This window comes from Chiloscyllium plagiosum, unplaced genomic scaffold, assembly GCF_037043375.1.
Source record: "Chiloscyllium plagiosum isolate Xiang-an unplaced genomic scaffold, Cpla_swu_hap1 HiC_scaffold_23, whole genome shotgun sequence".
Lineage (NCBI taxonomy): Eukaryota > Metazoa > Chordata > Chondrichthyes > Orectolobiformes > Hemiscylliidae > Chiloscyllium > Chiloscyllium plagiosum.
The window spans coordinates 17,012,346-17,036,905 of NW_028270161.1; the positions used below are offsets into that span (position 1 = coordinate 17,012,346).

General features: G+C 39.8%; 1 protein-coding gene across 4 annotated transcripts in view; it reads left to right on the plus strand.

Annotated features, from left to right (window-relative positions):
- Nucleotides 1-24,560, plus strand: part of lrguk (leucine-rich repeats and guanylate kinase domain containing) — a 159,666-nt gene that overhangs the window by 108,106 nt on the left and 27,000 nt on the right. For 3 of the 4 annotated variants that reach the window (XM_043713222.2, XM_087999384.1, XM_087999387.1), the window contains exons 12-14: nt 3,627-3,723; nt 20,590-20,703; nt 23,433-23,634. In XM_043713222.2, coding sequence (XP_043569157.1) covers nt 3,627-3,723; nt 20,590-20,703; nt 23,433-23,634 — 413 coding nt within the window. The remainder of the gene's footprint in view (nt 1-3,626; nt 3,724-20,589; nt 20,704-23,432; nt 23,635-24,560) is intronic. The other variant, XM_087999385.1, reaches the window with a different exon arrangement.

The window sequence follows — 24,560 nt, forward strand, 5'->3', positions numbered from 1 at the left end:
AATTCCCTACACTTCTTCCCTAAATGTTGCGCCTCCCACCTTGAACCCTGTGCCCTTTTGTAGTTGACCTTTCTACCCTGGGAAAAAAGCTCTATCCAACCTATCTATGCATAGAACATAGAACATTATAGTACAATACAGGCCCTTCAGCCCTTGATGTTGCGTTGCACTGCAACCAATCTGAAGCCCATCTAACCTACACTATTCCATTCTTATCCATTTACCTATCCAATGACCATTTAAATGCCCATAAAGTTGGCGGGCCTACAACTGTTGCAGGCAGTGTGTTCCTCACCCCTACTACTCTCTGAGTAAAGAAACTACCTCTGACATCTGTCCTATATCTATCACCCTCCAATTTGAAGCTAAGCCCTCTTGTACTAGCCATCACCATCCAAGGAAAAAGGCTGTCACTGTCCATCAATTTAACCCTCTGATTTTCTTATATGTCTCAATTAAGTCACCTCTCAACTTCCTTCTCTCTAATGAAAATAGCCTCAAGTCCCCCAACCTTTCCTTGTAAGACCTTACCTCCATACCAGGCAACATCCTAGTAAATCTCCTCTGAACTCTTTCCAAAGCTTCAACATCTTTCCTTTAATGCATGCAATACTCCAAATGTGGTCGCACCAGAGTTTTGTACAGCTGCTGTATGACCTCATGGTTCTGAAACTCGATCCCTCGACTAATAAAAGCTAACACGCCGTATGCCTTCTTAACAGCCCTATCAACCTGGGTGGCAATTTTGAGGGATATATGTGCATGGACACGGAGACCTCTGCTCATCTACACTACCAAGAATCTTCCCATTCGCCCAGTACTCTGCATTCCTGTTACTCCTTCCAAGGTGAATCACCTCACACTTTTCTGCACTAAACTCCATTTGCCACCTCTCAGCTCAGCTCTGAAGCTTATCTATGTCCCTCTGTAACCCACAGCATTCTTCGGCACTATCCACAACTCTACCAACTTTAGTGTCATCTGCAAACTTACTAACCCACCCTTCAACGCCCTCTTTCAGGTCGTTTATAAAAAATGACAAATAGCAGTGGACTAAAACAGATCATTGCAATATACACCACTAGTAAATGAACTCCAGGGTGAACATTTCCCATCAACCATCAGCTAGCCAATTTCTGATCCAAACTGCTAAATTGCCCTCAATCCTATGCCACCATATTTTGTGCAGTAGCCTACCATGGGAACCTTACCAAATACCTTACTGAAATCCATATACACCACATCAATGACTTTACCCTCATCCACCTGTTTGATCATCTTCTCAACAAACTCAATAAGGTTTGTGAGGCATGACCTACCCTTCACAAAACTGTGTTGACTATCCCTAATCAACTTATTCCTATCGAGATGATTATAAATCCTATCTCTTATAACCTTTTCCAACACTTTACCCAAAATTGAAGTAAGGCTCACTGGCCTATAATTACCAGGGTTGCCTCTACTCCCCTTCTTGAACAAGGGAACAACATTTGCTATCCTCCAGTCTTCTGGTACTATTTCTGTAGACAATGACGACATAAAGATCAAAGGCAAAGGCTCGGCAATATCCTCCCTGGCTTCCCAGAGCATCCTAGGATAAATTCCATCTGGCCTAGGGGATTTATCTATTTTCACATCATTATTGCCTTTCCCCCAGCTGTAGCTCTTGCTCTCCGGTGTATACCTATCCCTTTCCACCACTAAAGTAAAAATAGTGGTGAATTGTGGTCACTATTACCAAAGTACTCACCTACCTCCAAATCTAATACCTGGCAGGATCATTACCCAGTACCAAATCTAATGTGGCCTCACCCCTTGTTGGCCTGTCCACATACTGTGTCAGAAAACCTTCCTGCATGTATTGGACAAAAACTGACCCATCTGAAGTACTTGAACTATAGTATTCCCAGTAAATATTTGGAAAATAAAAGTCCCCCATAACAACTACCCTGTCACTCTCGCTCCTATGGAGAATCATCAATGTGTCTCATAATTTTGTAGATGTCTATCAGGTCATCCCTCAACCTTTATCTTTCCAGTGTAAACAATCTGAGTTTATCCAACCTGTCCTCAGAACTAAAATCCTCCAACTAGACAACATCCTGGTAGACTTTTTCTGCACCCTTTCCAGAGCGTCCACATTCTTCTGGTCTTGTGGCAAATAGAACTGCATGCAATATTAGAAGAATAGAATGATATGGACAAAAGGTTTTTAGTTTAGAAAGATGTTAACATAGTCTTGGTGGGTTGAAGGGCCTTCTTCTATGCTGTACTGTTCTTTAAATCATTGGATATATTTATAATTTCTTTTCAAAGTCTTTCAAAGTAATGTTTTATAATCACAATGTAATCTATATCTTGCTTGTTAAGTTATTTTGAATATAGAGTGGCATCTTTTGAAACACTGCTTGTTGCCAGTAGTTAAGGAATCAAGTGCACTGTGTTAACAGTGGCACACCCATGGTGCACCTCTGAAACAAATAGTTTTGTTCCCTTTATGCCGGTTTAGACAAAAAATAATTTCTGGAGGAACATCTGTTTCGTTTTGGTTTCAGCAACTTTTATAGCCAGACAGCACAGTAAAGCTACTTAAAATATTGCTATTAAGAAAGTACAAAGGAAATGAGTGATTTGATGAGTTCAAGTACTTTTCTTTCATCTTCGACTGATTGATGAAATGAAAATCTTCTCCTTTTGTCTGTAAATAAATTGGAGCCAAATCTCAAGGCAGGTCCAGTTAGAGATGGAACAATAGCACAATACTGCCTGTAATATAACATTAATTGGCCACAAGCGAGTCATCTCCCTCAGAGAGGCCAAGAACATGTTTTGTGCAGAAAATGGAATGTTGTAGTTGGGACACGTTTTAGAAATTAAACATATGGCATACATTTAGCAAAATTGTAAATGTGTCTTTCTCTTCTGGTAAGTGTTTGTTTATTTTTACTTTTCTAGAAAGATAAAAGTGAAAATAAATTTGCTTACACTAAATAGAATCTAACCAAAGTGTAAGACTGATCGTTATGTTTTAGCACTGACTCTCAGGTTTAGCAAAAATATTTTCCAAGCCATTAACAAACAAGTGATTAACTGACCTCAGTTTCACAATTATCCTGGATAAAACACTCCAGTAATGATAAACAACTTTGGTTAAGCTTTAGAATTATTATTGTTGTACCAGTAAATTATAATTTACCAAAAATCACAAGCATTTTATTTTCAAATGCAGTTATAATATGTCTGCATACAGCTACCAGAGCATTTTGGATCTTTGTAATATCTTGTACATGACCTGAATCTATCTCATAATACCGCTGGCTGCAAAAAAAAGAAAAAACATCTTCCATTCTCAACAAATTGGTGAACATGACAGTAACCAAAATATAAATTAAATTGATGTTTCTGTGGAAGAAACAATCCAAATGCTCTCTGCTTATTTCTATCAATGTTTGTCAGGAGATCTGGTGTATTGAACAGACTATTTCCTTTTATATTTACATCTGTTACACAGACCCATCTGGTGTCAAGTACCTTCAGTACTGCCTCTCTAATGAGCCAGATCCACATCAGGGTCCTGTATTAGCAAAATGATTTATAGAGGCATATATTTGAACTTGTTTTTCCAGTATCTGTCACACGAGTCGGAGTCCATATTATGGAGAAGAAGATGGATGTGATTACCATTTTGTAACTGAGCAAACGTTTGAAGAAATGATCCGACTGGTAAGAGTTTTCCAACATCAAAGACCCAAAAGATTGGATATAATGAATTGTAAATTATTTTTCGTAAATGCTTTGGGAACCTTTCCAGAATTATTATGAAGTGGAGTTGGGTGTAGATTTGAGTTAAAATGTGTAAAATACACATTGTTATTTTTGCTCAGAAATGGAGCAAGCCATTTGAACATGATAAACAAGTGCTGGAGAAACCCAGCAGTTTTGGCAGCATCTGTAGAGAAAGAAACAAACTTAACACATTGAGTCTGATATGACTTCTCGCTCTATATACTGTTCACATCTTTTTAGCTTGTTGTAGCATCAGGATTACCTTAGTAATAACCATTTGAAATGCTCTATTTGTACTGTCATATCCTTTTTACACCTTCTTTAAAAGCTTTTTATAGTCTTTGATATAGACCATTCCATTCTTCTACAGCTCTTCCACTCAATGATCTATGTTTTTCATAGTTTATTGGTGTGATGCTGCTGCTATTTTCACAAGGTTATGCTGTCCTTGGTTTTTTTTCAGAAGGTTGTAAAGACTCAGACAATGCTGTCAAGTTTTTAAAAACAACACTTGTAAAATGAAAGGGGAATGGCCAATTCTTCCAGCTCAGCTTTTCTATGGTTTGGTTTTAGCAGTCTTGCTGTTCACTGAAAGCAGTCAGTTCAGTTTCAGGCTTCTGGTCCAAGAAACAGCTACATGGAAGAAGGTGCTGAATGCTGGGTTCCTCTGTCATCTCTCTCTCCTGTAAGAGTGTGTTTGATTTTACATTTTTGCCATGGGATGTTTACAAGGATTGTTTGCAGGTATTTTAAACAGCATCATTAAGTTAGGATAATCTGTTGGGTTTTCAGATAGTTTACGTTATTCTGTATTCTGTTCTCTGTTGTTCGTGTTTCATTTGGTAATCTTATAACTAAATTCAGTTTTGTTTAAAACTAAGTAATTTGACCAGCTGCATCTCTTCTGGGATATCCACTACACACCTGCTTAAAAGAACTAGCAAGTTAGGCTCCAGGCTACTTTCTTGAAATGTTTTATGAGGGTCTGGACTGATCCATATTAATTGATACAGATCCGAACTGACCAGCACACCTGCATTAGTTCCTTCTTTTGTGCTAATACAGTCATACCACAAATATCCATCTTTCCAGTTACTCTGTTCTCTATATAAATGCACTATTTCAGTGACAGTGATAATACTGCAGCCATCTTGAATGTAGGACATCTTTGATGCACAAGCTAGTCTGTTCTTCTGTCATGACCAACTTTGGGAAGTATGCTGTTACTTGAGACTCAATACTCCTGGATTGATCACAAAAGAAATCAAAATACTCTTACGTTTCCAATTTATCTGTCTGATGCACTGAGGTTAGCAGAAAATACGGACAGAGTTCTGTACTTAACAAGATACTTAACAACGTAATGTGGCACTACTATTTAAGAAAGGTAGTAAGGAAAAGCCAGGGGACTATAGACCAGTGAACCTGATATCGGTGGTGGGCAAGTTGTTGGAGGGAATCCTGAAGGACTGGATTTACATGTTTTTGAAAAGGCAAGGACTGATTAGGGCTAGTCAGCATGGCTTTGTGTGTGGGAAATCATGTCTCATGAACTTGATTGAATTCTTTGAAGAAGTAATAATGAGGATTGATGGGGGCAAAGCAGTAGACATGATCGATATGGATTTCAGTAAGGGTTCAACAGTGTTCCTCATGATAAAGACTGGTTAGCAAAATTAGATCTCATGAAATACAGGGAGAACTAGCCATTTGGATACAGAATTAGCTCAAAGCTAGACAACAGAGGGTGGTAGTGGACGGTTGCTTTTCAGACTGGAGGCCTGTGACCAATGAAGTGTCACAAAGATCATTGCTGGGTCCACTGCTTTTCATCATTTATATAAATGATTTGGATGTGAACATAGGAGGTAGTTAGTAAGTTTGCAGATGACACCTAAATCGAAGATGTAGTTGACAGTGAAGAAGGTTACCTCAGATTACAACAGGATCTTGATCAAAGGGCCACTGGGCTGAGAAGTGACAGATGGAGTTTCATTTAGATAATTACAAGGTGCTGCATTTTGGAAAAGCAAAACAGAGCAGGAATTATACACTTAATGGGAAGGTCCTGGGGAGTGTTGCTGAACAAAGAGACCTTGGAGTGCAGGTTCATGGTTCCATGGAAATAGAGTCGCAGGTAGATAGGGTAGTGAAGAAGGAATTTGGTATGCTTTCTTTTATTGCTCAGAGTATTTAGTACAGGAGTTGGGAGGTCATGCTGCAGCTTTACAGGACATTGGTTGGGCCACTTTTGAAATATTGCATGCAATTCTGGTCTCCTTCCAATTGGAATGATGTTGTGAAACTTGAAAGGGCCAGACAGATTTACAATGATGTTGCCACGGTTGGGGGAATTGAGCTATAGTGAGAGGATGAATAGGCTGGGGCTGTTTTCCCTGGAGCATAAGAGGCTGAGGGGTGACCTTATAGAGGTTTATAAAATCATGAGGGGCATAGATAGGATAAATAGACAAGGTGTTTTCCCTGGGGTGGGGGAGTCCAGAATTGGAGGGCATTGGTTTAGGGTGAGAGGGGCAAGATATAAGGGACCTAAGGGGCAACTATTTCACGCATAGGATGGTGTGTGTATGGAATGAGCTGCCAGAGGAAGTGGTGGAGGCTAGTACAATAACAGCATTTAAAAGGCATCTGGATGAGTATATGTATAAGAAGGGTTGAGAGGGATATGGGCCAAATGTTGGCAAATGGGACTAGACTAGGTTAGGATATCTGCTCGGCATGGATGAGTTAGACCGAAGGGTCTGTTTCCATGCTGTACATCTCGATGACTCTATGACTCTTAAGAACGACAATTTATTACAAATAAATCAATTCTAACCATAGGCAAGCAAAATACAAATTATAAACATTTAGCTCTACTAGTTGAAACTGTAATCTTCTTCTTAAACCCCTACACATACATACAGACAGACACCACAAACGGACATGAGTTTTCCGGGTGAATGATAAAGTACTGGGGAAATACAGTTCAAAAGTACAAGTCCACAGGATTTAATGAGGTTTTTGTTTTGCTTCCCAAGACCTTCTGTTCTCCAATTTCCTTATTTCCAGATTCTCTCAGTTCTTTGCTGAAGACACAGCATGGCTTGCATACTAATTGTGAAGTCTTTTATTCTTTGTTAGAGGCAACAACATACAACAATTGGTGGGAAATTATATCAAGCTGTCTTCCAAATTTTGATTACTTCTCTGCTGAGAGAGAGGTAGACCTTGTCTTTTCTGCAATGTGGTGGCTTCTCTCCCTGTACAATGAGAACACAAATTGTTCACCTGCCTAGAAGCCACTCAGAGTTGTTACCAAACTGATAATTTCTAGCATCCACAACTGGTCCTGATTACAGAAGAACTTGGATTATCCGGCATGATCGCAAGAGCCTGATGTTTGGCTAGACTATGTTATCCAGCATTCGATTATCCAGAAATCAATTAACTGAACAAAATACTCACCTGTGTCCTTTGGATAATCGAAGTTCCTCTGTATACAAAGCAATCAGTAATCCGTTACTGGGTGAAGCTCACTCTGAACACATATCCCTTCTTAGATCTCTTCTTCCATGCTTGAACAAAACAACAGTGTAAACACAACTAACAATGAGTTCCAATAACTTGACAATTTTTTGCAACTTTTCCATTCTTTTTCACATTTTAACATTTATTACTTAAATGAGAAAAAGACTCAGAAGTATAATTTATTATTTCAAACTTGGTTAAATTGTATTTTATAATCCAGTACTGCTGCCTTGTTAGTGTCAGTGCAAATTTTTCCTTTGTTTATCTCCGGATCCCTACTGTTTCAAACAAAAAACAAACCACATCTTTTATTCCTATGTCAACACATAATTATTTACTTGACAGATCGCTGGTCTAGGCTCAGTGTGTGGGGCTATCATACCTGTTTTTCCCTAAGACAGACATCTTGAATCTGCTAACTATCTTGTTAACCATATATCAATTATGTTCAGGGCCTGCTACCAGGATTCTGTTTTGGCAATTCTGAACTTGAGACAAGTTGGAAAATAATCAATCTCATGTACTTCTTACAGTGCATAGAATAGTACCAACCCACAGGCATCAACTCACTTGCTCTGACCATGGAATATTACCTTAGATTCCCTTTTCGTTTCTCTAATTATGGTAGATTTTGGTTTGTGACTGGAAAGTTAGAATTGTACATCTAATTCCTGGCACTGCAATATCTGATTAAACTTTATATTTGAATAAAATTATGGTCAAAAGTCAAAAATTCTGTTTTTAAAAGCTTAGTGTAAAAGATATAATAATTAAATAAAAGGTAAATCACTGTGAAAATAGAAGTTCTATGTTCATTTCACCATAGGTAAGAAACATTTACCGAAAAGCCTTGTGCTCTCCACTCCTCATTCCGTCTGTCATACTTTGTGATTCTATTTCTTATAACTTGCTGACTTCCCTTGGAGGCAATGACTCATTTTAACTTACTGGTCATGACTTGTTGGAGCTCATTGCGATCCAGAGTCTCACTGGTGAAGCCATTTGTTCACATCTGAACTGAGGCAGTAATTATCAGACATCTTGGGGAACATCAAAAAAAGATTCCAATCCTTTCCTTTCTAGGATTTAGACAGGTTATTTTTTTTCAGGAATTAATTTGATAGAAAGGGTGAAAAGAATAGGAATATGATCAAACTTTGAAATTCCAACTGATCTTTTTCTCATTTCAGCCCAGTAATACTGAGAATGGTAGCATCCCTGTCAGCTTAATGCAGTTCATAGTCGTACAGATGTACAGCACAGAAACAGAACCTTCAGTCCAACTCGTCCATGCCAACCAGATATCATAACCTACTTGGCCCATATCCCTCTAAACCCTTCCCATTCATGTACCCATCCATATGCTTGCAGTTAATTAAACATGTTTTATAAATTTTAAGTAATAAACAGAAAATTACTGATATATTCAACAGATCAGGCAGCATCTGTGTAGAGAAATGGAGTTAATGTTTCTGGCTTATAATGTTTTGAAAGAACTGGTGGAAAATAATCAATCTCACAGGTGGAAAATAATCAATTTCATGTACTTCTTACATGCATAGAATAGTACCAACCCACACAACATATTTGCCCAATGAGCCAATCATTAGTTTTTAAGTAACACATTTGTCAAGAAAGTTCATTCACCTTTTTATAACGATGCTTGTTGGGAAATCTTTTTGGGAGCACATCACAATGATTATAGACTTTTAACGCACGCATTGAAATGACTTGTGACTTCAAAACAGCTTCAAAATGTTTCTCATTAGCATTTGCTCATTTTCCATGTTATTGCTTGGCATTTGTACTTTCTATCTGAATAGCTTTATTGTACTTATTATTGTTAGAAGTGCTGTAGAAAAACAAGTTCTCACAGTTTGTATGTTTGACTGGGGTTTTGGTTCAGTGATATCAGTTTGGCTTTATTTATAACTGTGTCAACTTGACTTCAGAAGGTTCTTAGTTCTATTTTCACTCAAGTGTAATCAAGGCGGGTGGTCTAGTTCATTATTAAGGGAGTGCTACATTGTGAAATTTGCTATCATTCAGGTAACCTTAAATGTTAATGGCTTGATGGGCAAACATTAGTGGGTGGAATTTTCCCAGTCCCTGAATGTCAGGCATTGGCGAGTCAGTTTTAAAAATATTGAAATTAGAAGAAATTAGATTCTCAATGTGAGGAAAAGAGTCCATCTGCAAGCAAGCTTTGAATAGTGAGATCAAAATCTCACAAGTGAATGATGAGAGGCCTATTTGAATGCATTGCTTTCCATTAGTACCTTGTCTTGAGTCATTGATGTTCATTTTGCTATTTTCCCATGCACCAGGTAAAAACTAGATAATGATAATTATTGAAATGAAAAGTAGAGTACCTGGCAGCTCAAGTTTGCCACTTGTTCCTACAGACCTCTATCATGGACAGTAGTCACCAACATCTCCAACCATGAATGTTGACATCAGACATATACTAGCCTCACTGCATTTTCAAGGTATATCTGTAATCCATGTAGAATGTAGTTCTGCACTTCAGTGTTGCTGTTTGGAGCACAATGGCACTATTCTTTGTAACGCTGCTGTCAGGACATTTTGCATGGAGGGCCAAACATGCATCTCACAGATTAGACCAGGGTACATTTCAGTACTGCTCAATTGCTGTCTTCGTACTCCCTCACTTTGTGCCTCCTTGGATGCACATAGCATCTCTGCCTTGTTTGATCTTGTGTTTTTGCACTTTGCACCCTCATTCAGAGATTAAATGTTAAATTTTAAATATTTCTGTCTAGTCATGGCTCACTGGTGTAGCATGCTAGAAGTCAAGCCCAGCTATTCCCATAGTCATAACAAAGTTTGATTTTGAATTCAAAGATTTTGAATTAAGTATACAAAATTCTCCAATTTACCTAATTGTCAACCAGGTTTTCTGCGTAAAAAGAATTACTGCTTATTACAAGTAATTAGACTCTGGATACAGGTAATCAGTTACAGATTGCTCACATATAATATTACAAATGAAAACTTTCAGCCCTTTCCGAACTCTACTTTACACACATAGACAGGGGAAAAAACATGACTGAGGGAACAACTGGAAAGACAATTCAGCTGTCTTTGCTTTGAAATTTTGTTGAGTTGGATCTGACAGATTTCATTTTGTGAATGCTTCCACTGGTTTGCAAGAGGCACAGGGTGGCCGGTTCATTTTTGAAATGTATCTGATTTGCCAGTTAGAAGTCACAACTTATGGTAACTTCAGTTTAAGGTGCATTTTGAGTGCAGAGAACAGAGAACTGCTTCTGTACTAGTTTCTCTGTAACTTGTTTCCATCTCCCAGCTCCAAAAGGGTCTGTTTCAGGATGGCAGCCAGCGACTAATGGAGTTCTACAGGGTTCATTGTTGGGACCACAACTGTTCACATTGCACATTAAGGATCTGGATGAAGGAACTGATGGTATTATTGCTAAGTTTGCAGATGACACAAAAATAAGCGGAGGGCGAGCTATTTAGAATGTCTTGTAGGCATGCATACGTTGGATTGAATGGTGTATTTCTGTGGTATATGACTCTCTGGCTCTATGACAGGCAGTGTTGAGCAAGCATAGAGGCTATAGAAGAAGTTGGATAGGCTAGGAGAGTGGGGAAAGAAGTGGCAGATGGAATACATGTGGGAAAATCTGAGATTATGCACTTTGGTAGGAAAAATAGTGGTGTAGACAATTTTCTAAATGAGGAAAGGCTTTGGAAATTTGAAGAACAGAGACTTTGGCATTCTATTCAGGATTCTCTTAAGGTTAACATGCAGGTTCAGTTGCCGGTTAGTATGGCAAATGCAATGTTAGCATTCATTATGAAAGACTCAGAATGAAGGAATGACCGTTCAGAACTGGTATGAGGAGGAATTTCTTCAGCTGGAGGCTGGTGAATTGATGGAATTCATTGCCACAGGTCATGTGGAGGCCATGTCATTGAGTGCATTTAAGACAAATATAGAACAGTTTCTATTGTTTTGTATTCCACTAAGCTATAAAAACTCTTCAGTCAGAATGTTCATCGCTGTGAGCTTCTTCAATTACCACAATATGGGTTCAGTAACAACTGGTTATGTTACTTCATCCAGAGGTGTTGACTATTAATATGGAGAATATAAATTCAAATCCTACCGTATAAGTTTTATACAATGCTGCTTTTCTTGGGTGATGTGGGGTTGGGGTGGAGGGACAAAGTATCAGAAAGCATAAGGTGAATACTATATTTGCACAACATGGCCTGTTCCACATATATTGAAGTAAGATTCCCAATGTCAAACGTCGGTGTAGAGACATTCCATGCCTTTCCTTGTTGGAGTCTTCCATGTCCGACTGTGTCAAGGGCTATGCAAAACCATAAGTTATGTGTGTGATATGAATGTTGACTACTCACATTACCAACGACCAGTTCTGTTTCAGATATTCCCCACACAGGTTAATTGGAACCATGACCAATGAATCCAGCCTTGACAGGGGTTAAATTGTGGTTACATCACAACAAAGGAGCAGAAATTGAGGTTGAACCATTAAGTTCGGTTCCAACATTATCCTCCAACAGCTGCAGAACAGCTGCTACATGAAGAAGTCACAACTGAAGAACTCCTCAGGATCTGGAAAAGATCCAGGAACCCCTGAGTCTATCATTCTCAATGGCACTTCCTCCAGTTGAGCATGGCACAGTGTTCTCACAAATATAGATCTGCCAGGACACTATCACAAACTATGCCAACTGAGAAATGGAAGCTGAAGTGCTGGGTCATTAAAAACATTAGACATAAGAGCAGAAATCAGGCCATTCAACTCATCAAGTCTGCTCTGCCATTCAATCATTACTGATAAGTATCTCAACCCCATTCTCCCGCCTTCTCCCTGTAACCCTTGATCCCCTTGATACTAAGACCTTAAGACATAGGAGCAGAAGTTATTCCAGTCTGTTAGTTATCAAAGTGACAGCTGCAGTAAACATTTATGCAACTGGCTGCTTCCAAGGATCCACTAAGGTCCTGTGTAGGTTCCCTCAATTCTCAACCCACAAAATATCAAGACTGTTACTAAAGCAAGTTGTGTCAGATCACACACTTCAACTTGTTTGCTTGTAACAAGGTCAGTGCTATAGCCTGAGCAGTCGACTTTGCCAACATAGCTGGCAACCCACAGGGGAAGGTTACTATAGATGTATACGTGCCGTGTTGAGATCATAACATGACAAAATTAATCAACAAAACAAACAAATTACATTCATGTACAAACATTTGTGATTGTCACATCTTAGAGGTCTGGCAGCTAACTCCCAAGTTCCTGCTTCATTTTAAGGGCTGGATGCCTTATAGGGATGACTGCTGGGAGACATGGGCTGCCGTCTGCAACCGTGGCTGGTTTCTCTATTATGTAATCCCTGATTGAGGTCAAGCAATAAATACAATCAAGCCCATTCTTCGACCACAGCTTGGGTAGAGCAGAGGATAGACCTGCTGAAGATGAGGTTCCAATTCTCCAACTACATGCACTATGCAGCTCTTGACTGGTGGTGCTTGTACTAGCATTCTGCAGGGCTTCAAATATGACAATGGCACCAAGAATCCTGGCAGTAGCAACTTCCCCCAGTAGGCAAAAGTGAGGACTGCAGATGCTGGAAGCCGAAGTTTAGATTAGAGTGGTGCTGGAAAAGCACAGCAGGTCAGGCAGCTTCTGAGGAGCAGGAAAATCGACATTTCAGGCAAAATCTAAACTTCCCCCAATGCTGAGCACAAAACAGCACGAGAGCGACATGATGAATGCATGGCAAACAGCTAACGGGACAAATTTCAGAGAATAGTGTGAAAAACTCCTTAGGAATCATTGAAAAAAAACTTCCAAGAAACTCCTCAAAATTGACACTTAGCCAATTCAGCCCAGAATTACATACTCTGAAAATATTAGATCAAATAGGCTGTCTTCATCAGAATGTATTTTGTGACCTAATTATATCTAAAGTAGTATGGCATTTAGAATTGGATTTCACAACAAATTTACAATGCCTACTACATTCCCTCTTACTCCAGCCATTACATAGACCTCTGAAGTCAGTGCGTGACAGTGGCTGGAGAAACTGGAAATGAATGCATCAACATGGAATCAACATGACAATCAGCACCGCAGACTCTCGGAGTGACTGCATGGCCTGCAGCTTAGAGAGAACGATGAACACCTGCTGTTATCCCATATGCTAATTGTTAAAAAAAGTCTATTGTGTGAAATAACACAGTTTATTTTCAGCCTCATGAATTTTTTTTCCCCCTTGGCATCTAATGTCAACTTACTGCTGATTTTGATTTATACTGGGTACCACTTCTTTCCTGTTCGAAAAGATTTTTTTTTGCTATTCAAATTAGATTATTTAATTAGTTTCAATGTCAACTCGCTCTACAAAATAATATTTTAATAAGATTGGCTTTGAAATGAGAGAGGGAATATTTGTGGATGAACACTTAAATCTGAAAGTTTGCTTCATGTAACTGTTATTTCTTGTAAATGGACTCATGCCTCTAAAATTGTAGAGAGAGAGGATTTTTAGATAAATGTGTGTTTTTGTCCTTTACTATCCTAAAGAGTACTATTACGGCCTTAATGTTATGCTTTTTTTTGCCTCCTGGTGCAAATAGAAAATTACAGTCGTGTTGATCAATAATGTATTCATCTTGTCCTACAAGTGAAGTAAACAGGCAAGCTTTTGGATGGAGGAGGATTTCCCCTGTGTATTACATATAATTAAATCACAATACATGGTTGTTGTGAATTGTTGTAAATGGTTGTTATACATGGCACACAAAGACATATTTCCCCACAATATATTTAGTTCTAAATTCTGCTTTAAATTTCATATGTAGTCTTTGAAGGAGGTAGAAGGCTGGTTCAGAAAGCATTTAGCATACTTGCTTTCATTGTTCAGACCATGAGTATAAGAGTTGAAACATCATGTCGAAGTTGTAAAGGATGTTGGTGAGGTCACTTTTGGAGCACTTTGTACAGTTGTGGTCCCCCTGCTATAGAAAGGATATTATTAAATTAGAAAGGATATTATTATATTGGAAAGGTTTCAGAAAAGAGTTACTACCAGGATGTTGCTGGGACTGGAAGGTTTGTGTTATAAAAAGAGGCTAGATAGGCTGGACTTCCTTCAAGGGAGCAGAGGAGTTGGGGTTGACCTTATAGAGGTTTATAATAGATATGGTGATAAGCAAAGGCCTTCTCTTAGGGTTGGGGAGTTCAAAACTAGGAAGCATGTTTTAAGATGAGAGGAGAAAGATTTAAAAGGGACCAGAGGGACAACTTTTTCACAGAGAGAATGGCTCTTATGTGGAATGAACTGCCAGAGGAAGTGATGGATTTAGGTACAGTTACACCATTTAAAAGACATTTCCACATATTCGTGCATAGGAAAGATTTAGAGGGATATGATCCATATGCAGGCAAGTGGGACTAGTTTAGTTTGGGAAACTTGGTTGGCATGCACCAGTTGGACCAAAGGGTCTCTTTCCATGCTGTATGACTCTACGAGTGCACCTCTGGCCCTTTTGTTTTCATATTTTGATAATCGCCTCATTCCCATCACCCAGGTAAACTTTGTCCTCTTTCTTGCAGTCCTTTCTTGAAAAGGTAAATGTAGAAAATAATGTTTGAGGGGAATCCAAAATTAGCAGCCTTAAATATAAGATATTTTAAGCACATGGTTGCTTAAGAGAAAGTCAAGAGAAATAACACAGCAGATCAGGCAGCATTTGAGGAGCACGAGAATCGACGTTTCGGGCATAAACCCTTCATCAGGAATGAGCTCAACTCTGATGTCCAGTATCTGCAGTCCTCACTTTCTCCGAGGAGAAATACTTTCACCTAGAGTGGTTAGAACATGCAACTTGTTATTACATAAAATAGTGAAACTTGATAGCATAAAGACTTTAAGGAAAAGCTGGCAAAGTATATTAGGGAAAAAGGAATAGACAGATGCACTGATGGACTAGATGAAGTAAGGTGGGAGGAAATCTTTGTAAGCCTAAACACAAACACAAATCAGTAGGTCAAATGGCCTGTTTATTTATTTAAATTTAAAGCTGTAATCTTGTAACTCTGAAAAACCGTCTAAGTGGAAATGAAAGCAATGTTTCATTGCTCCAATGAGTGTAAAGCTCGATGCATATCAGAAATGTATTGCTTTATTTTTATTTACATAGAACAGTTTTTAGTGTTTTGTATTCCACTAAGCTGTACAAACTCTTCAGTTAGAATGTTCATCACTGTGAGCTTCTTCAATGACAACAGTATGAGTTCAGTAACAACTGGATATGTTACTGGATTAGTCATCCAGAGGTATAGACTAATAATATGGAGAATATAAATTCAAATCCTACCATATAAATTGAAAATTTAAATTCCATTCATTAAATAAATCTGGAATAGCTCTAGTGTTCAGAAAATCCATTACGAATTGCTGTGATACCGACAAGAGAAGCTCAACAAAAGAAAAGTTTCATATTGTGACGGATCTTGATTTCCTTGTGAATTAAAAAAAATAATGCTAATTGAGTAGTACCCATTTAAAATATTTCATGGTTCTACTTAAGTAAGTGAGTAACATTTATATTAACTGAAACTGTCATTCTGTTCAGACATACTGTGTGCTCAATATTTCTTGTAAGTCATAATGACAACATCCGTTCTCAGTATTTACTGAAAAACAACAGGAAATAAACACAAAATGCCATCAACAAATTCTTTTAATTTATTGATGGCTACAGAGGTTTGATTAGCTCATTTGGCTAGACAGCTGGTTTGCAATGTAGAGTGATGTGGGTTCAATTTCTGTACCAGGTGAGGTTATCACTAACAACTGTCCTTTTCAACCTTGCCCCTTGTTGTGGTTCTGTTCGTCGAGCTGGGAATTTGTGTTGCAGACGTTTCTTCCCCTCTCTAGGTGACATCCTCAGTGCTTGGGAGTCTCCTGTGAAGCGCTTCTGTGATCTTTCCTCCGGCATTTGTAGTAGTTTGAATCTGCCACTTCCGGTTGTCAGTTCCAGCTGTCCGTTGCAGTGGTCGGTATATTGGGTCCAGGTCGATGTGCTTATTGATTGAATCTGTGGATGAGTGCCATGCCTCTAGGAATTCCCTGGCTGTTCTCTGTTTGGCTTGTCCTATAATAGTAGTGTTGTCCCAGTCGAATTCATGTTGCTTGTCATCTGCGTGTGTGGCTACTAAGGATAGCTGGTTGTGTCGTTTCCTGGCTAGTTGGTGTTCATGGATGTGGATTGTTAGCTGTCTTCCTGTTTGTCCTATGTAGTGTTTTGTGCAGTCTGAACATGAAATTCAGAGGAGGCACCTGGTGATTCAAGCTTGCTACATGTTCTGAAGGACGTCCATGTGAGACATCAGGAACCAAATCTCACAATAGAGTCCAGGGGCACTACCCACATGTAACCCATGTACACAAACATTGGCACCTGACATGTCCCAGTCTTTTAGAGGTCTCATGGCAAATCTCCAACTCTCTTACAGCATGCTTCTGTACTTCAAAGCTATGCATTGAGGCTCTCTGGCAGCTATCATTGCAATGCTGCTGCAAGTATACTTTGCACTCAGGGACATGCTGCCAGCTCATGCACTGCCACCTCAGACTGTACATTTGCTCTTTCAGTGATCACTCACTTTGATCCTACCTGGATGCTCACAGTATCACTGAGCCAGAGATACATTCTCCCCATGTCTGCGTGGGTTTCCTCCGGGTGCTCCGATTTCCTCCCACAGTCCAAAGATGTGCAGGTCAGGTGAATTGGCCATGCTGAATTGCCCATTAGTGTTAGTGTTAGGAGGGAAATGGTCCTGGGTGGGTTACTCTTCAGAGGGTTGGTGTGGACTGGTTGGGCCGAAGGGCCTGTTTCCACACTGTAAGGAATCTAATATTAAACTTACTGTACTGTGGTATTGCTTTGCCGTTTAGTGCAGAAACAAAGTTAGGAAACTTGTCATGGTTTCATTGGTCCTCAGTCAAATTAATAGAGGCAACCTTCAGGACCTGTGCAATAAGTCACTACCAGACCGGGGGGTTTGAACGTAATCAGTCCAGACCGGGGGGTTTGAACGTAATCAGTCAATCACTTGGGGCTGTCAGGTTCATGATCCTCTTCTTGTAAGGGGTGCGGAGCCAAATTTTGGGCAGCCCACTGCCTAATTTGACTCTTTATATCCTATTATTGGATGTTTTTCTTTTTTGAAATGAGAATGAGGTAGGTATTAAAAGAGTTGAACATACATAGCACAGCTTACTGTTGGTGAAGTTGGGTTAAAGGTTAGATGTCCCAACTGAGTGAGTAGGAAATTCGGAGAGCATATAGGGTGATTTGTGTAGTAGATTGGAATGGTTGACAGTGAATGAGGGAAGATATTGCAGGCAATACCCATAGTGTTCGAGCATGACCTTTGGTGGGTATTGGTTTTTTGTAGAAGAGATAGAGTCAGTGTGAGGTATCAAAGAGAAGGAGGAGTCATGAAGGTCAATGTCCTTCTTTCAATCATAGAAAGCAAGGACATATAGATCATAGGGTAATAAAAAATTTTGGTTAGAGTGAGGCATATGGGTTACGCCACACAGGCTATGTGTGAGGCAAGAACACCATTAACAAGATCAACATTATTTGACATTCCATTCATCAGTCTAATAATGGAAGGGAAGAAGTTGTTCTTGAACCTGCTGGTGGGTTCTGTATCTTCTGCCTGACGGAAGAGGTTGTAGGGGGGTATTACCAGGGTGGGATGGATCTTTCATGATATTAGCAGCCTTTTCACAGCAACGAGAGGTGTAAATGGAGTCATGGATGGGAGGTTAGCTTCTGTGATAGTCTGGTCTGTGCACATCACCATCTGTAGTTTCTTATGGTCCTGGGCAGAGCAGTTGCTGAACCAGGCCATGATGCACCCAAACAGTATGCTTTCTATGATGTATCTGTAAAAGTTGATGAGGGTCCTTATTGACATACCACATAAGGAAGAAGAGGTATTGTTGCACCTTGTTGACTGTCACATCTATGTGGGAAGTCCAACACAGTATTCCCTTATGATGTAACTCACTAATTCTGCAGCTGAATTAGCTATTTAGAACCATATTGGTTTACAGACAGGACAGCACTTCATTGATTTGCATTTCTGCCAATTGATTCAATTTAAAACAGAGTCTAGATTAGAGTGGTGCTGGAAAAGCACAGCAGTTCAGGCAGCATACGAGGAGCAGTAAGATCGACGTTTCGGGCAAAAATCCTTCATCAGGAATACAGGCAGAGTGCCTGAAGGGTGGAGAGATAAATGAGAGGAGGGTGGGGGTGGGGAGAAAGTAGCGTAGAGTACAATAGGTGAGTGGGGGAGGGGATGAAGGTGATAGGTTGCGGGGGGAGGGTGGAGTGGATAGGTGGAAAAGAAGATAGGCAGCTAAGACAAGTCATGGGGACAGTGCTGAGCTGGAAGTTTGGAACTGGGGTGAGATGGGGGAAGGGGAAATGAGGAAACTGTTGAAGTCCACATTGATGCCCTGGGGTTGAAGTGTTCTGAGGCAGAAGATGAGGCGTTCTTCCTCCAGGCGTCTGGTGGTGAGAAAGCGGCGGTGAAGGAGGCCCAGGACCTCCATGTCCTCGGCAGAATGGGAGGGGGATTTGAAATGTTGGGCCACAGGGCGGTGTGGTTGATTGGTGCGGGTGTCCCAGAGATGTTCCCTAAAGCGCTCTGCTAGAAGGCGTCCAGTCTCCCCAATGTAGAGGTGACCGCATTGGGAGCAACGGATACAATAACCAATATTGGTGATTGTGCAGGTAAAACGTTGATGGATGTGGAAGGCTACTTTAGGGCCTTGGATGGAGGTGAGGGAGGAGGTGTGGACGCCTTCTGCAAAGACCGTTCCCTCCATGACTACCTGGTCAGATCCACACCCCCCTATAACCTACCCTCCCATCCTGGCATCTTCCCCTGCCACCGCAGGAATTGCAAAATCTGCGCCCACACTTCCTCCCTCACCTCCATCCAAGGCCCTAAAGGAGCCTTCCACATCCATCAAAGTTTTACTTGCACATCCACTAATATCATTTATTGTATCTGTTGCTCGCGATGCGGTCACCTCTACATTGGGGAGACTGGACGCCTCCTAACAGAACGCTTTAGGGAACATCTCCAGGACACCCGCACCAATCAACCACACCGCCCTGTGGCCCAACATTTCAACTCCCCCTCCCACTCTGCCGAGGACGTGGAGGTCCTGGGCCTCTTTCACCGCCGCTCCCTCACCACCAGATGCCTGGAGGAAGAACACCTCATCTTCCGCCTCGGAACACTTCAACCCCAGGGCATCAATGTGGACTTCAACAGTTTCCTCATTTCCCCTTACCCCACCTCACCCTAGTTCTAAACTTCCAGCTCATGACTTGTCCTACCTGCCTATCTTCTTTTCCACCTATCCACTCCACCCTCCCCCCCAACCTATCACCTACATCCCCTCCCCCACTCACCTATTGTACTCTATGCTACTTTCTCCCCACCCCCACCCTCCTCTCATTTATCTCTCCACTCTTCAGACACTCTGCCTGTATTCCTGATGAAGGGCTTTTGCCCGAAACATCGATTTTACTGCTCCTCGGATGCTGCCTGAACTGCTGTGCTTTTCCAGCACCACTCTAATCTAGACTCTGGTTTCCAGCATCTGCGGTCATTGTTTTTACCTCAATTTTAAACAGAGCTGGTTGCTGAACTTTTATCCTCTAATCATCTGTACTGTTTCAGTGCCGCTAAGGATGCAATAGTCCAAGACAAATTTTTTTTTGGTGCAATGTCATAGAAACAGGACACAGCTAAGTTGCCTCTTAAACCAGTTTTGCCATTCAGCGAGATCATGGTTGAATCTGATCAAAGAACACTGATATGATTTAATGTCTTTTCGTGCTGGGGTATCTTAAACCTGTTTCATAGTATAAATATATTTGCATCAGAAATGATTCTGAAACAAAGTAATATTAGATGATAAAATACAGTGTTTAAGTAAATTGATGCATCTTCTTCTAATGTTGATATATTGATGGAAATCTTTCTGGAAAACATTGCATCAGTAAATTAAGAAGTATATTGCTCCAGAATTATTTTTTCAACGAAGTAGGCAGTTTTGATTACTCATTACCATTTCATGTACTTTTGTAATGCATTGAGATGATGGCTGCCAACTCCATTAGGACCTTTTTGTCCTTTTGTACAGGGGAAATTTATTGAGACAATAAAGTACACTGGACATTATTTCGGACTCAGCAGGGATGCATTAGAAGCTGTCGCCAGAGAGGGTTTAGCCTGCTGTACTCACATGGAACTTGAGGTAAATGTTAAGGTTATATGTTAATGACTTTATTAGCTGCTTTGTGAACGATAGACTCTGGTAGTGATGGATACTAAATCCCATCAGGAGGAATATAAGGGTATGTATTCTGCATGGTAAACAGTGTTTTATCATTACAAATATTTTATACAGTGACAAACAGGAAAGAAAATCTTTGTTGTATTTATCACCTTCCATAGAATTTTGCTGTATTACAAGCTGATGTCTGACATCAAGCTGCCTAAGAGCTGACAGAGATTGAAGCTTAATTTAATAAGTGAAGATAGATTAAGCAGGCCACTAAATCACAGGATGGATTAAAAGTATAAAAATCTGAGACTTGTGTTTTGGCAGGGATATACCACTGAGTTAAATGTGCCCTTACATTTTATTTATAGAAATTTTTCATCAACCTGTTTAAATACATTATGCCACACACACTGGAGCAGGTGGAACTTGAACCTGCGCCTCCTAGCTCAGAAATAGGGACACTATCACTGTACCTCAAGAGCCCATGTGCTGTATTTGTAGATTTTTAAAAATCAACCTATTCAGATGTGTTATAACAGATCTCTGAAGTAAGTGGGACTTGAACCTGGATCTCCTGCCCAGTGATAGGAACTGCACCACAACAGCCTCCATGAAGATGTCTTTGATCAACCATTGCCCCCAGGGCTAGCTATGGTGATCTACTCATCCCCATCACTCCTGATTTTTGCTCAATCACCCTAAGGCTGTCCACCTATTACTTGGAGACAATTTCTACCTCTATCCTTTTCATCTTCATGCCAATGTTCCTGGTATCAATCATGGCCATACCTCAGGAGGCATTCTGACAAAAAATAAAGTTATGTGGCTATTAATGATGTCACTATTGACATAATTGACAAATTGACGCAATACATTGAAATTTCTTCAATCAATCCCTTATGTCAGCAAACATTTCCATTCTATAAGCAGTTGGAGTTATCATTCACAATGCTAATATACTCGATACACATATAAAAATGATGATTTGAGAAATTGGTCATGCAACACAAATTGTCATGTAGCACAAAACTCCCTCTCTACCAGGGTACACATATACCAAGTGAATTGCAGTGGTTTAAAAATGTAGCTTTCCATTGCTGTTCTGGAATTGTTTTTCCAGATTTCTTTCTTTCATGCCTGTTTTAAAAGAAATCACCATGGCTACAGAAATACTTACAAGTTAGTCATTAAGCCACTTCAGTCACACTGAAAACTCAGATACCATTAGTTCAAATTTAATAATCCAAACTCAAAAATAAATGATATTATTAACATATATACAAATTATATTCCTTAAATCACACATTGATGCTAAGCCACTCCTTCCCCTGCCCCATTTTGCCTGCCTGGCCAAGGAGGATAGGCCTGTCTCTGAGAAGAAACATCTCAGCAGGCAAGGGTCTGTTAAACTGAACAATACCAGGGTAAGCTGTCCAAATATTCCAAGCCATCAAGGCCAATTCAAGAACAGATCCCCTCTATTCTAGCTGCAGAGGTCAGGATTATATTCAGAGGCGGTGGGAAGGAGAGGAAGAAAAATAAAAATTACTGTAAGGGAAGAAAAACACATACAGGAAAAAAAACAGCACTTTTGTAAATATATCCTGATTCAGACTTTTAAAATACCTGCTAATAGCATCATTTTTTCTGTCAGATCTGGTTATCTGGTGAGAGATGAGCAGCTTTTCCAGACATCCCAAAAATGAAAGGAGCTCCAAAGATTAAGCTGCACAAGGTGCTGCCTCGTGTAAGTTAGGTGCTGCCCTGCAGGCTTATCAAACATTTCAGAATAACTTTTCAGTTCATTTGCAATCTGACAATTGAAGGTTACCAATAATGGAAGAGTCAAAAAGAAATCCTATAGAACTTCTCTTGGCCTGCCTGCATTACTTGAGAGACTTCATCGCATAACTACCAAACTTTGTGTCATGGAAGGAAAGTTCATCCACTCACTGACTGCTGCTTCTTCCCTAATGACCAGTAGGATATTTAATGTGTAGACTTGAAAGTGGGAACACCCAAAGACATCAAGCATAGATTGATAATAAAGCATTTATTCAGCACCACAGAAGTTCAATGACTGCAACAATGACAAGGACTACATATTTTTTGCACTAAGCAGGAGCTGCTTCTAAGACTAATTAGTGAATCCTCAACAATTAATCAAGGTCAAAACCCAACTGATTCTTTCTGAAAACAGTTTTCTATGAGGTTCTCTCTGCTCACCAATACATTGCTGTGAAGTGGTGTTTTGGATGGTTCTTCTCAAATTTCTTGAACCTTATTCTAGTCTCCATCTTCAGAAGATTGCCATTGAGCCCCATTTCTTCTGCATCCAGGACATCCCTCTTTTGTCATTCCCAGGTGTGAAGGGCACTGCATGCCACAACGATGCATCACACCTTTTTTGGGCTATATCACAGACTTCGCCAGAGCTGTGCAAGCATTGAAACCTCATATTAAGGAGGCCATTGGTGTATTCCACTATGGCTCTGGTGGAAGCATGAGCAGTGTTCCAAACTTGTTCCACATCAATCTGCCAGTTTCATAAAGGTGATATGAGCCACTATACATAGCTGTCTTAATTTAGTTTCCCTTCCACATTTCTTGTGAAAAATGCATCGACAGGAAAGCTGAGTAATGACTAGAATAGGAAAATAACATTGCTGTAATTTGTTTCTAATTTCATCATTGAATAGGGAGTACACAGCTTGAAGAAGACATACTTTGAGCCTCGATACATTTTGCTGATCCCAATGAGAAAAGAAAAGCACAGGAAAAGATTACTATTAAGAGGGCTGTATGACCAATCGCAAATTGATTTTGCTGTATCCAGAGTTGATATATATATCAGCATGAATCAGGATCACCCAGGATACTTTGATGCTGTTATTAATAGCGGTAAGGGACTTGATCTTTGTTACCTGATTATTGGAAAGATTCATTCATAAACAGTATTTGCACCAAAGTGGTTCTTTCAAATTAAAACAAAGAACTGTGGGATGCTGGAGATCTGAAACAGAAGGAGAAATTGCTGATGAAACTTAGCATGTCTGGCAACTTCTGTGGGGTGAAATCAGAGTTAACGTTTTGAGTCGACTGACTCTTCAGAGTCTGATGAAGAGTCATTGGGACTCGAAACATTCCTCTACTTTCTACCCACAGTTGCTCCCAGATCAGCTGAGTTCACCAGCAATTTCTGTTTTTATTTTAGTTCTTTCAAACTCCTGATTGCCACTTTATCTGTTGGGTTTGTCTCACTTCTATTACTTTAACATTTATCAGTCATCACGGAAACACAAGCAGTCTCAGAGTTAATATGTACTTTAATGAAATCCTTTACTTTTCATTTTCTCAAAATATAATTTATTTTATTTAGTGGTTTCCCATCTATTCCCCAGCAGGGTCTCCATTTCACCGACAGAATTTTTTTTTCCCAGACCTCAATTGATAACCAACCAAAACTGGGTTACAGATCTGCACATTTTCACAACAGTATTAAATTATAAATTTTACATTATGGAGGCATAACTGAGTTAAATTTTAAATTTAAAAAAATGCACATTATATTTTTAAATTATAGATGCTATCTGTTAATGATAGGGTGAATACCCTTATACCAGGACTCTACCTATAACTATTGCCTGGGATGATTGTCTCCTTTGGAAATAAGAAGCTGAGTTAGATATTCCTCCCCTTGCCCCCTCATCTCTAGAGAAGACATATGTACAAAATGAGAAAGCTTCAATCAAGACTATAGAATTTCTTCCCGTACAGTGTATGTAATAATTAATATGAGAACCATGTTCATACAATTCGGTCTTCTA